This window comes from Jaculus jaculus, chromosome 13, assembly GCF_020740685.1.
Source record: "Jaculus jaculus isolate mJacJac1 chromosome 13, mJacJac1.mat.Y.cur, whole genome shotgun sequence".
NCBI lineage: Eukaryota > Metazoa > Chordata > Mammalia > Rodentia > Dipodidae > Jaculus > Jaculus jaculus.
Genome location: NC_059114.1, coordinates 26,345,327 through 26,358,043, shown reverse-complemented (window position 1 = coordinate 26,358,043; position 12,717 = coordinate 26,345,327). Strand labels below are relative to the sequence as shown.

At 48.4% G+C, this 12,717-nt stretch overlaps 2 protein-coding genes across 4 annotated transcripts in view; one reads left to right on the top strand and one right to left on the bottom strand.

The window, feature by feature from the left end:
* The window catches only part of Iqcd (IQ motif containing D), a 33,612-nt gene extending 30,344 nt beyond the window's left edge, over positions 1 to 3,268 (bottom strand). For both annotated transcript variants that reach the window (XM_004668466.2, XM_045132906.1), the window contains exon 1: positions 3,164 to 3,268. The gene's annotated coding sequence lies outside the window, so the exon portion shown is untranslated. The remainder of the gene's footprint in view (positions 1 to 3,163) is intronic.
* A 351-nt stretch (positions 3,269 to 3,619) lies between these two features.
* The window catches only part of Tpcn1 (two pore segment channel 1), a 67,994-nt gene continuing 58,896 nt past the window's right edge, over positions 3,620 to 12,717 (top strand). Inside the window, exons 1-2 of one of the 2 annotated variants that reach the window (XM_004668465.2) lie at positions 3,620 to 3,749; positions 7,622 to 7,858. In XM_004668465.2, coding sequence (XP_004668522.2) covers positions 7,747 to 7,858 — 112 coding nt within the window. In that variant the 5' untranslated portion in view covers positions 3,620 to 3,749; positions 7,622 to 7,746. The remainder of the gene's footprint in view (positions 3,750 to 7,621; positions 7,859 to 12,717) is intronic. The other variant, XM_045132453.1, reaches the window with a different exon arrangement.

Sequence of the window (12,717 nt, the reverse complement as noted above, 5' to 3'; positions counted from 1 at the left end):
TTCCATCTCAAATAAGTACATAAATAAATATAAATCATTATCACTACCCATCTCCAGTGTTTTCACCATTCTGCTGAAACTGCACTCATTCAATAACTGTTGCTCCCCTTTGCCCACATCTCCCAATAATCTTGTTCCATTTCTTTTATGAATCTGACTACTAGAGATGTCTCAGGTCAGTGGGGTCATATATTTGTCATTTTGGGTTTGGCTTCATGGCCTGCTTAATGTCTTCAAGGCTATTCTTTCCTGTGGCTCAATAATCTCCCATTGTCAGGATCCGCCACATCTACTTTCCATTTGCCCATCAACAGACTGGAGTTGTATTATGATTATTTTTTTTCAGCCTTATTGTGTAACTTAGGCTGGTGCCAAATTCTCTCTACCAGGCACCTCAAACTCCTTCATCAGCATCCTTAGTGCTGGGACTACAGGTGTGTGCCACTGTACCCAATTTAAATTTGCATTTTGAGGAGGGGGTTGCTCTCCCTCTTCCCTCCATCATTCTGCAAGTGAATCCCCTTGTTGTAACTTGACATCTAACTGTCCTGCATTCTTTCATTAATGACTATCTCCCATTCGAAACTGCGTGCTCCACGGGAAAAGCAATGAGACGTTCATTTTTCTGTATGCATATGGGTATGCAGATGATCGCGACCCATGCACATGTGTGTGTGAGCCAGAGGAAAACATCAGGTGTCCTCCTCTATTGCTAGTCTACACTCTGTCCTTGAAATGGAGTCTCTCACAGAACCTGGAGCTGCTGGCTTTTGGTCAGGCTGGTTGACCAATGAGCCTGAGCCATTCTCCTGTCTCCACATCTCTCAGGACTTGGACTTAAAGGACTGTATGCCTGGCTGTTTTTCAGAGTGATTTGGTTGCTTTTATTGCATGATCTCTGCTATTTTCTTTTTTTAATGAGAGAGACAGAATTGGTGTGCCAGGGCCTCCAGCTGCTGCAATTGAACTCCAGACATGTGTTCCACCTTGTGCACATGTGCGACCTTGCATGCTTGTGTCACTTTGTGTGTCTGGCTTACGTGGGACATGGAGAGTCAAATGTGAGTCCTTAGACATTGCAGACAAGTGCTTTGACCATTAATTCATCTCTCCAGACCTGCAAGTTTTTTTTGTAATCTTAGTTCACTTATACAAGGCTTTTTTTCTGAACATTAAAATTTGTAATCTAAAAATAGAATCCCATTTTCTAAATATTTTATGTATTTGTTTGTTAGAGAGAGGGCTGGAGAGATGGCTTAGCGGTTAGAGAGAGAGAGAGAGAATGCCAGGGCATTCTAACCACTGCAAACAAACTCCAGATGCATGGGCCACCTTGTGTATCTAGCTTATGTTGGTACTGGGGAACCAAACCTGGGTCCTTTGGCTTTGCTGGCAAGCACCTTAACCACTTAGCAATCTCTCCATCCCAATAATCCCATTTTTTTTTTGAGGTAGGGTCTTTATTTAGTCCAGGCTGACCTGGAATTTACTCTGTAGTCTCAGGGTGGCCTTGAACACATGGCGTTCCTCCTACCTCTGCCTCCTGAGTGCTGGGATTGACATGCACCACCACATTCAGCTAAGAATCCCATTTTTTTTTTAAGAATCCCATTTTTAATGAATTTAAAAAAGTGATACAGAGAAAGAGGCAGACAGAGAGGGGGAGAGAGAGCAAGAGGGAGACAGAGAAAGGGAGAATGGGTGTGTCAGGGCCACCTGCCATTGCAAACAAACTCCAGACATATGTGCCACTTTGTGCATCTGGCTTTACATGGGTACTGGGGAGTAGAAGCCAGGCACCAGGCTGTGCAGGCAAGAGCCTTTAAAAGTTGAGTAAACTCCAGCAGATACATGCACCACTCTGTGCATCTAGATTTATGTGAGTACTGGGGAACAGGACTCAGGTTGTCAGACTTTGCAGGTAAGTGCCCTAACCGCTGGGCCATCTCTACAGCCCCCCACCCACCCATTTCTCCCTTTTTAACTTGGGTGGTGAGTGAAGCTAGAAGGCAGTCCCAGCCTCTCAGGTCCTCATGCTTGTCTGCCAAGCACTGTTACTTGCCAAACCTTCTCCTCAGCCCTGAAATTTCTTTTGCTGATTGTTCTACTCCAGCACCCATAATTACGACTTAGTAACTACAAACTGTTGAATATATGACTATTCAAGATATGAGCCAACATCTTGGAAGTGTTTTAAGCAGGAAGAACGAAGGCAGGGTGCCTTAGAGAGAGAGTTGCCACTGTTTTCTGAGAATTTATTACATATCCCTGCTTCATGTCAACAACTTCACAACCTCGCCTTGTTTAATCTTCACAAGAAATGCGTCTTCAAGATGTACAACCAAATCACATCTTAAGGACAGGTATACAAGTTAAGTTCTGCAGTTAACATAAAAGACAAATGTGTGCAACCAAGACAACACGGTGGAAGCCCTCACTGCAGTGGGATGCGGTTGTGGCAGGCTCGCTGGGGAGTGGCCTTTAGGGAGGATGGAGAGAGACTTACAGACCAAGGTCTCCCCACCTTCACGCTCGACTTCAATGAACTGTGATATGCGTCACCACATTCAGCTAAGAATCCCATTTTTTAAAAAAATTTATTAACTTTCCATGATTATAAAATATATCCCATGGCCATTATTTTTTTTTTAAGAATCCCATTTTTTAATGGGTCTACATGGCTGGTTTCCTTCTTGTTTTTTTTTTTTTTTTAATTTATTTGAGATAGAGAGAGAGAGAGAGAGAGAGAGAGAGGGAGAGAGAGAGAATGGGTGCTCCAGGGCTTCCAGGCGCTGCAAACGAACTCCAAGATGCATGTGCCACCTTGTGCATCAGGCTTACGTGGGTCCTGGGGAATCGAACCTCTGTCTTTAGGTTTCACAGGCAAGCGCCTTAACCGCTAAGCCATTTCTCCAGCCTTTCTTTTTGTTTTTAAGATACGGGCGTGGAGACATGAAACGACAGGTGGAGGGGACAGAAGAAAGGCCCCCGAGAAAGGATGCTCCGTGGTCCTTGCAAGAGGCCCAGAAAGAGGGTGGGATTCTGCGGCTGGGATGGGATCGCAGTGGGAGGCCACTGACTCCTCATGGCGCCGGAGGAGAGAGCTCCGGACTTCCGTCCACAATTTCCCTCAACCCCGGCTCTCCAGGACCTGGTTACTCACCCGCTCCAACCGCTCCACAAGTTTCTCTAGTTATCTCCGCGCTCCTTGTGTTGCCAGGTTACCGCCAACCTCGGGAGGCGGGACTCGGCATCTGACTGACTTTCCTTTCCGCCGTTCAATTTCTTGTTGGGCTCCTTTAGCTCCACCCCCTGGAATCTGACCAATCACGGTCTCTCTGACGTTCCACCAATTAAAAGACCCAAGACTCCTTGTGGGTTGGGTAGAACGAGTAAGGCGGGGGAGGATGGGCGGGGCAAAGGGTGGAGCTTACCCACCCCGCCTCTTTGAAGGAGGCAAAGGGAGCCAGTGACTGACCTGAGAATTGACCAATCAGAGTGAGTCTCTGCTGCTCAGTCGGCCAGTAGACCGCGGTGGAGGGGAAACGGGGCGGTGCCGGCGGGGTTGAGGGAAGGTCGGCGGCGGATGCGAGAGCTGGCGCAGCTGCCGTGGTGGCAGCGGCTGAGGCGCTGACGGTGGCTGTGGCGGCTGCTGTCGCTCGCACTTCGGGGATTTGGCGGCGGCGCCTGCGGGCCGGGCTGCACGGTGCGGACCCCGGTGCGCGGTCCGGGTTCCTGAGTCGCCGAGTGTAAGAATCCGGAGGGGTGCGATCGAGGGAGAGGGCAGGGGTCAGAGGGCAGCGGCCGGCTGGGCGCTCGGGTGCGGAAGGCGGGCAGGGGGTGCCCAGAGGGGCCGCGGGGACGTCACCGTCGTGCCTCTGAGCCGGCCTGGGACATGGCACCCCTTGTCCTGGGACCAGCTTCCTAGGGTGACCCCCACGTGGGCACCCCCGGACGGGGCTGCAGCTGGCTTCGCGCCCTGTTTCCTCTTCCCCCAGCTCACCTCCTTGAGTGCGTCCTCAGGTGACCCCGCCGGTGACTCGTGCCCGGTCAGGCCGCCCCTGGGGACAGCGAGATAGCAGCCAGCCCTCTGACCCCAGCACCATCCTCCAGGGGTGACTTTCCAGGGGTGACCCTCGGGGTCATCTCTAGCGGGGTAACTCAAGCCTGTCCAAGGATCCTGGGGGAGGATTGAGGGGTCCTGAGTTCTAGCTCGGCCCCTGCACTGTGTGACCTTGGTCAGTTTCCTTCCCCTCTCTGGCCTTCATTTTTCTCGCTTTGAGATGTAATGGATTTGTTGGGCGGCTCAGGCATGGTTAGTTCAAGAGACTGTTTTAAAAAATAAAATTAACAAAAGTGATAGGTTTGAATTTACATGAACTGGTTCTAGGAATAGTTCCAGGGCTGGGTTTAAGAGGGAGGGCGCCTGAATTCTTGGTGCTGGGGTTGAAGTCTGGCCTGTGCTGCTTCCCAGCTGTCCCTTAAGAGGCAAGCGAACCAACCCAAGCCTCAGCTTTCTCATCATTTCGTGTGTGTGTGTGTGTGTGTGTGTGTGTGTGTGTGTGTTCTGAGCACAAGGTTCCTTACTGGGTGGGTCTCATCTGTGTGCTGTAGATGTGTAGTGACATTTTTGGACTTAGAGCAATAGCCCCCAAGTTGTGACACTCAAAATGATTCTTAGAATTTGGCAGTGTGTCCCCTAAGAACAAAATCAACAGTTGAGAGCCAATGAGGTAAGACAAGAAAGTTGTCATACATTAAATAGTTAAAATATAAAATCCCTAGGCCATTAAGGTACTAGCAACAAAACTTGGAAACTTACTTGTAGTGAGTTGAGTTAACAGACTTTTTTTTTTTTTTTTTCCTTCCAAACAAACGGGAGTGATCATCGCCCAAGGCCAGTAATGGCTACAAGAAAGTTCATGTTTGAAAATATGGAAGACATTCCACCAGGGTCTGGTGGTGCTACTCATGGTAGCTCATGTGCTGAGTATGAACAAGGCTCTGGATTCAGTCCTTGGAACTGGGACTGCGGGAGCCAGAAACAAAACAGGGCAGAATTCTTAAAACAGCCGAATGTTAGCATCTCACATGGGATTTCCTGTTCTGCCTTCCACCCCCTAGTGAGGTTTCAAAGCAAAATAGAGCTCCTGATCTAGGGAAACAAAAAAAATACTCTCACAGGAAGCTTGCATGGAAGAGAGTTACAGGCTTTGCAGTGGAACAAGGTTTACTGCTGCTCCCTGTGTTGCAAGAGGTGGGCTGATGAGGCCCAGGGCTCCCCATGGTTCCTGAAAGAAGGACTTGCCCCCATTGCAATTTCAGTGGATTGGTTTGCAGGCAAAAGCCATGCATCCCAGAGGCCACTTGGCTGGCGGCTGGAGCCTGCCGCTGTTTTCAAGTTCAAAGGTCTTTTGGTACTGCTGAGTCCTGTGCTCTGCTGGTCCTCCTGAGCAGGACTGCAGTGTATAAATAGAAACTCTTAACAGGCTAGTTCTGAGGGTTTGAAACTGGGAAGGAAGGCTGAGCATGTCTCTGTAACTCTGAACGTCATTTTAAAAGGAGAGTCTTGTCCCCTGTTGCTTTTCAAATGTGTGAATCTAGGCAAAGGGTACAATGGGTGAATTCGGCTGGTATGTATTGGTTATCAGCAAAGTCCACAATGGTCTTGAGAGTGGATGTCTACTCCTGAGAAGCCAATTTAAGGTGAAAGTGAAAGTTGTTTTTTTTTAAAGATGCAGCAAGCGTGGATGGCCTGGATGCTGTTTACTGGTGCTAAGTATTAGACCAGGGGCTTAGAAGGAATCAGGGTGTATTGGCTAGGAACACCAGCTTGGAGTTACATTGGAGTGCAAAGCTTGGTTTTCTAACTGTGGCTTTTGGGAAGGTACTTAAGCTTCTGTTTCTACCTGTTCTATGGGACTATCTACTGATGAGATTTTGAGCAACTTTTGTTTATAAACTGCCAGTATAGTCTTTTGTCATGTAGTAAGTGCTCTCTGAAAAAAAAAATACACACACACACACACACACACACACACGTCTTTAAAAATCCTTACAAAAGCACACAGAGATGAATGTGATAACGAAGGGTGGCTTTGGAACATGTTAGCAATCAATCATCTTATCATCTGACTCCCCAGACTTAATTGTCAGTATTTGCTCTTGTAGGACTCTCTCTCTATATGTAGTATATATGTGTGTGTGTGTGTATGTATACTTTTGCTTTTGTGCATGCATGTGTTATGTGGTGTGTGTGGTCTGTGCACATGCATATGCCCTTTTGGGGCTCCATATGCTCATTTGTACCTTGCTGTGCATGGTAAGGGAAGGTAGTTCACCTGTGGACTGGAGTGGAAAGTTGGGTGTCCTGCTCCATTGCTCTTCCGCCTGGTCTTGTTTGAAGCCAAAGTTCCTTTTACTATTTCTAGAGCTCGCCAGGCTCCAGAGACTCTTGAGTCTCTGCTCCCCTGTGGGACTGGGCTAGTTACAGGTGCATGTGGCTATGCCCAGCTGTTTCATGTGGGTTCTAGACATTTAACCTCTGGCCATCTTGGGCCTCCTTGGGCCCTCATGCTTGCTCAGGAAGTGCACGTAACCACTGAGCCATCTCTCCAGCCCATAGTTGTTTTTTTTTTTTTTTTTTTTTTTTTTGGTTTTTCGAGGTCAGGTCTCACTCTGGCCCAGGCTGACCTGGAATTCACTATGTAGTCTCAGGGTGGCCTTGAACTCACAGTGTTCCTCATACCTCTGGCCTCCCAAATGCTGGGATTAAAGGCGTGTATCACCACACCTAGAGAACCAGGCCTCCATCCACTGTAAACCAAATCCAGACACATGCACGACCTTGTGCATACGTTGGTACTGGGGAATCAGACCTGCGCTGTCAGGCTTTGCAACCAAGTGAATTTATAAATATACTGTCCTTTATGAACACCTTGACATTTCCAAATTTTAAAAATATTTTAATTTATTTATTTGCAAGAGAGAAAACAGATGGGTGTGTTAGGGCCTTCTGCATATGAGCTCCAGATGTATGTGTCACTTTGTGCAACTGGCTTTACATGGGTAGTAGAGAATTAAACCTTGGCTGTTGGGATTTGCAAGCAAGTGCCTTTAATGGCTGAGCTATCTCTCCAGCCCCTGTTTTCAGGTTTTAGACCATTATAATACTGCTTTGAATATTTAAAAATATGTTGGTGTCCATATTTTGTGTGATTCATCCTGAGCAGTGGAGTTGCTGGATAGTGAATAGATTAAACATGATTTTAGAAGATCCTCTGTTAAAGTTTAATTCCAAAATACTTATTATTGTTGTTATTTTTGGTGTTTTGGGAACAGAGCTTCGTGGTGTAACACAAGTTGGTCTTGAACTCACCGTTTTCCCAGTCTGCCAAGTGCCAACATCACTGTGGGAACCACCACACACACTGTTCTTTTAAACTGAAGATAATTCTCATGTTGTTAAAATTGACCATTGAAAAGAGTCTATATATAATTCACTGGTTTTCATCTGGCCTTGAGTTGTGTGGCCATCACTGCTGCCTCGTTCCAGAGCACATTCATCCGTAGTGGTTATGTTTTAATCATGGTCTTTCTTTTTTTATCCTCCGACCCCTAGAAGATGCCTCTGATGGAGCCAGTTCTGAGAAGCACCTCTGGGTCAGTGGCTTTGAACAGGAGCTCAAGCCAGAGACTATTTAAAGCCTTGGTCATCGCATCCTGAGGACCACAGAACAGGAGAACATGGCCGTGAGCTTAGATGACGATGTGCCACTCATTCTGACCTTGGACGAGGCGGGCAGCACCCCACTGGCTCCCTCCAATGGCCTGGGCCAAGAAGAGTTGCCTAGCAAAAGTAAGCTGGGCATTATTGGGTGGGTGCGTGGGTGGCATGTAGCTTGTCCAGGTGAGGGAGTGAAGGATGAGGCAGGCTTCGGTCTGCTAGGAGAAGAGCCTGTCGCTGACTGAAGTGTGACAGATTCCACTCCTAGGAGACTCTGGGGCTTTGATGCTGTACCCCAGCCTGGAAATGCTTGAGGGGGGTGTCTAGTGCCCTCATGGAGGCCTTGCTGACCTCAGGCACTCATCTCCTAACAGCTGACCCTTTGACTTTGTCCCTGCTCCTTGGGGACTTCAGACTGGCTTGTGCCTTGGCTTGGTTCTCTGCCCCACTCCTTGTTGAAAGAAGAAATCGCCTTCACCGGCCTGCCAGGATCCCCGCTGCAGCTGGCAGGAGAGAACTGCTCCCCTCCCCATCAGCTGCTGTGCTGGAGGGACCCGGTGGAGGGCGAGCCGGTGTCACGATGTCCTGAACTGAGGCTTTGGGGTTTCGTATTGTCTTCCTGGGAACCAAAGCCCAGCGCAAAGCAAACCCAAGAGAGGTGGTGAGCCATAAATGTTGTAGATGTTAAGTGTGTTTCTGGCAGAGGAAGAGGCCTTAAAACTCTTTCTGGTTCTTGTCCCAAAACCATCAAGCTGGTTGCTTGGGCTGTGGGCTTGGGAGAAGCTGGAAATAACTTTTTGTGTGGAGGGTCCTGAAATGTCAGGAAGCCACATTTCAGGGCTCTATGGTGTTCACATATGGTTGCAGCAAGTTCATTTGCTGCCCTGGCCAGAGATGAAGGAGAGGAATATTCTGGGGTGATGTGCAGGGAACCCCGAGTTCCCAGCAGACGGGCCCCATTGCTTCAGCTTGTTTGCTCCCATCTCCAGCGCTAGAGCTGGGGGGTCCAGGAGGACCAGAACCCAAGCTAGATGTTTCCCCAAGTGCCATGCAGACCTAAAAGTAGTAGCTCAGAGTTCTGCTCTTGCTTGCTTGCTTTCTGGCAAGGAAGGCTGAATTTTCTAGACTTTCTTTATACAGGAAACAGGGTCAGAGAGATTTAGTACCTTTCTCAAGCCTGCACAGCAAATGATTGACCAGAGATCAAAACTCAGACCTGCCTGACTCCAAAGTTCCTTCCCTCCTTTTCTTCCTTTCTTCCTCTTCCTGCTTCTCCCTCTCCTTTTCCCCTGCCTCCATTTTTCTTCAGAGCTCTGTAAGACCTTAGCATTTATTATGTTTTTGTGTTTATTGTTTACAATCCTGGGGATTGAATTCAGGGCCTGGCTCACATTGGGCTATTAGTATATATCTATTACCTCATAACATGATTTAATGAGATTATTATTGTTACCTATATTTTACAGAGGAAGAAATGCCCCCAAAGAGGTTAGGTAATTGTTTAGGGTCACACAACCTGTGAATAGCAAGCCCTTTCTGGTCATTCCTCCCATACTACTATGGAGCTGCTCTGGGAGAAGGAGGCAGATGAGAGTGAACCCATGTCAGCTTCAAAGGATGAAGCTTGGGAGGATGTCTGTCACCTGCACAAGTCTGCTGACTGACAGAGCGTGGCCAGCCTGCTGAGCGGGTGACTTGAGCCTGCCAATAGCTAGATTTGGTTCAAAATCAGAACCTGGGTGTCATAATGCATGCCGCTTGTAAATCTCTGCCAGCACCCAGCTGTGTTTGTGGAGGGTCTGGTTGTCCTCTGGAGTGAAAGTAGTGGGTCAGTCCAGGTCTGTGCCAAGAGTAAGCTCTGAGCTGCAGATGGAGCTTGAGCAGGGTGAGGTGGCCAGCTCACCATGCTGGCCACCAGTGGGATGTCTGCGTCTTGCTGAAGTCTGTGCCTTAAGAACAGAGAATCACATCTCAAACACCGGGACATTAATACCTCAGTCTCCTCTCTCGCACGGTTAGTGGGTCATTTACTAAAAGGCCAAAGACCTACGGGGACATTCCAGCACACTGGTTTGGGACAGGTAGGGCCTTGCCAAGGAAAGACAAGCCTTCACAGGAGTCTGTGTGACCTGTGCTCACGCTTTGTCACCTTGTGTTGAGCTTCTGCTTAAGGTTCCCATCCCTGCTGTCTGAGCAGTCCACCTGAAGCCCTGCCTTAAAGCTCCCTGGGACCTTCCCATCCTGCACGATGGTCCTCCCTCCCCACCCTTTTCTTGCTTGCGTGTATGTACATGTGTGGTGTATATATGTGTGTATATAATGTGTTGTATGTAGTGTATGTGTGTGTAATGTGTTGTGTGGCATATGCATGTGCCTGTATGTAACGTGTGTGGTGTGTGCATGTGCGTGTAATGTGTTATATACATGTGTATATGACTTTGTGGGTCCCCAGGAGCGTGCCTGTGGTGGCCAGAGCAGAACGCGGCATGTCCTGCTCCATTGCTCTTCCACCCCTACCTCTTTGAGTCTCTTACTGATGCTGGAGTTTGTGGTTTGTCATGAGTGCTGGCGGTTCTCTGATGGCTGCTCCCCTTTGCAGGTGCACATGGCCACACCCAGCTGTTTACATGGAGTTTTTTTGAGATTTGAACTTGGGCAGCTCCAGGCCCTCATGCACTTAACTGCTGAGTCATCTCTCCAATCCCCTGTATACCGTAGGCCCAAACCTACAAGATACGATGCGGGCGAGAGAGATGGTACAGCGGTTAAGGTGCCTGCCTGCAAAGTCTAACGACTCAGGTTTGATTCCAGCATGCTGGTCTGGGAAAGGCAGGTCCTTGCCAAGGAAAGACAAACCTTCACAGGAATCTGTGATCTGTGCCCAGGCTTTGTCACCTTGTGTTGACCTTCCACCGAAGGTTCCCATCCCTGCTGTCTGAGCAGTCAGCCTGAGTTAAGTTCCTGTACTGGCTTTCCGGGCCTGTGTATCCCAGCCCCTTCTTGCCTGACTAGCCCCTTTTCCTGGGTGACATCCTGCTTTCAGTTCAGCATCTCATTGCCTTCTGAGCCTCCTGGCCTTGCTGAACAGTCTGCCTGGAAGGCCTTTCCCAGCCTCCTGTTTGCTCATAGAGTTCCGTCCTGCCTGGGAAACCCTGCAGTGAACAAACGCCAGCTCTGTGAAGGTTTTCCTGAATCTCCCCTTTGGACTGAGAAAGTGACTCATCACCCTTTTCTGCTTTGCTGTCTTGATGAGGCATCTGTCCGTGATTACCCGAGGCTTACTGTGTGCTGGTTACTTGTCTAACCATCTGATTACCTGCTGGGCCCAGAGTGCCATTCATCACTGTATTTTTTTAAAGATTTATTTTTATTCATTTATTTATTAGTGACAGAAGGCAGGGGAGGGAGAGAAAGAGAATGGGCATGCTAGGGCCTCCAGCCACTGCAAATGATTTCCAGATACATGAGCCACCATATGCATCTGGCTTACACGGGACCTGGAGAATCAAACCCGGGTCCTTAGGCTTTGCAGGCATGTACTTTAACCGCTAAGCCATATCTCCAGCCCCATCATTGTATCTTTTATTTAAAAAAAATTATTTGTAAGCAGACAGGTACACAGAGAGAATGGGCACACCAGGGCCTCTAGCCACTGCAAATGAACTCCAGATTTGTGCGCCACTTTGTGCATCTGGTTCTGTGTGAGCACTGGGGAATCAAACCTGAGTCATTAAGCTTTGTAAGCAAGCACCTTAATTGCTGAACCATCTTCCAGCCCTCATCATTGTGTCTTGTAAGTTTGGGCCTACAGTGTGTAGGTACTCCTCAAGACATGGTAGAAATGCACCTAGATGGGTCTCAGGGGCCTTGCTGCTCATTGGATTGGTTGATGGAAGGTCCTTAACTAGATGTGGATGGCATCTTGTCTTACCTCTTTTTACTCTGTTGCCCAGGTGCCCAGACTAACCTTGAACTCATAATCCTGCCTCTTAAGTGCTGGGCGTACAGGCATGTTCTACCATGCCCGGTGGTGGTTGAAAGTAAGATGTCTCCCATAGCCTCATGTATTTGTAATTAAGCCTCATACTCAACCCACAGCTCCTGGGACCTTTGAGAAGTGGTGCCTTACTGGAAGAGGTATGGTACTGAGGCCAGGCCTTGGGATTTTTTTTTAATTTTTTTCTTTATTTATTTGAGAGTGACAGACAGAGAGAGAAGGAGGTAGAGGGAGAGAGAGAGAGAAACAGAGAATGGGAACGCCAGGGTTTTCAGCCACTGCAAACGAACTCCAGACGCGTGCGCCCCCTTGTGCATCTGGCTAACGTGGGTCCTGGGGAATCGAGCCTTGAACCAGGGTCCTTAGGCTTCATAGGCAAGCGCTTAACCACTAAGCCATCTCTCCAGCCCGAGGCCTTGGGATTTTATAGTCCAGCCCTCTTTGCCAATGGGAACAAGCTCATTCTCCGTTCTGCCTGTTGGTGAGGCGATGTCATGTCTGGCTATCTGCTCCTACCATGCTTTCCCCACTGTGACAAACTTTCCCCTTGAAACTGCAAGTTTCAAGTTGTTTCTGGTCAGTTGTTTTGTCCCAGAGTGAGGAGGTATCTGCTGCTCCAGGCTAACAGATGCCTTCCTGAGTTGTAGGTCCCTAGGAATCTGGCTGTGTCTCTGGTGGGCTTCATCCCTTTAGGAAATTGCAAGGTTTGTATTTTCTCCTTGTATGGGTTTTATCTGAGATCTAGCCTTTTGGCCAAAACAGCAGGTACCAAGATGCTAATGAGTGACTCACAGAACAGAGTCAGGTGGGAGCCAAAGTATTTAAAACCTGAAAATGAGGAATGACCTTCCAGAGGGCTTTGGGCTGGCACTGACAGGGTGGTTTTGAGATGTCTGAGAGTCTGCAGCATGCATTTGGTGATCTAGACTGAGAGAGTGGATGTTGAGGAGGTGCCAGGGATGGGCCTGGTAATTCCAGGGCAACTCACACTGAG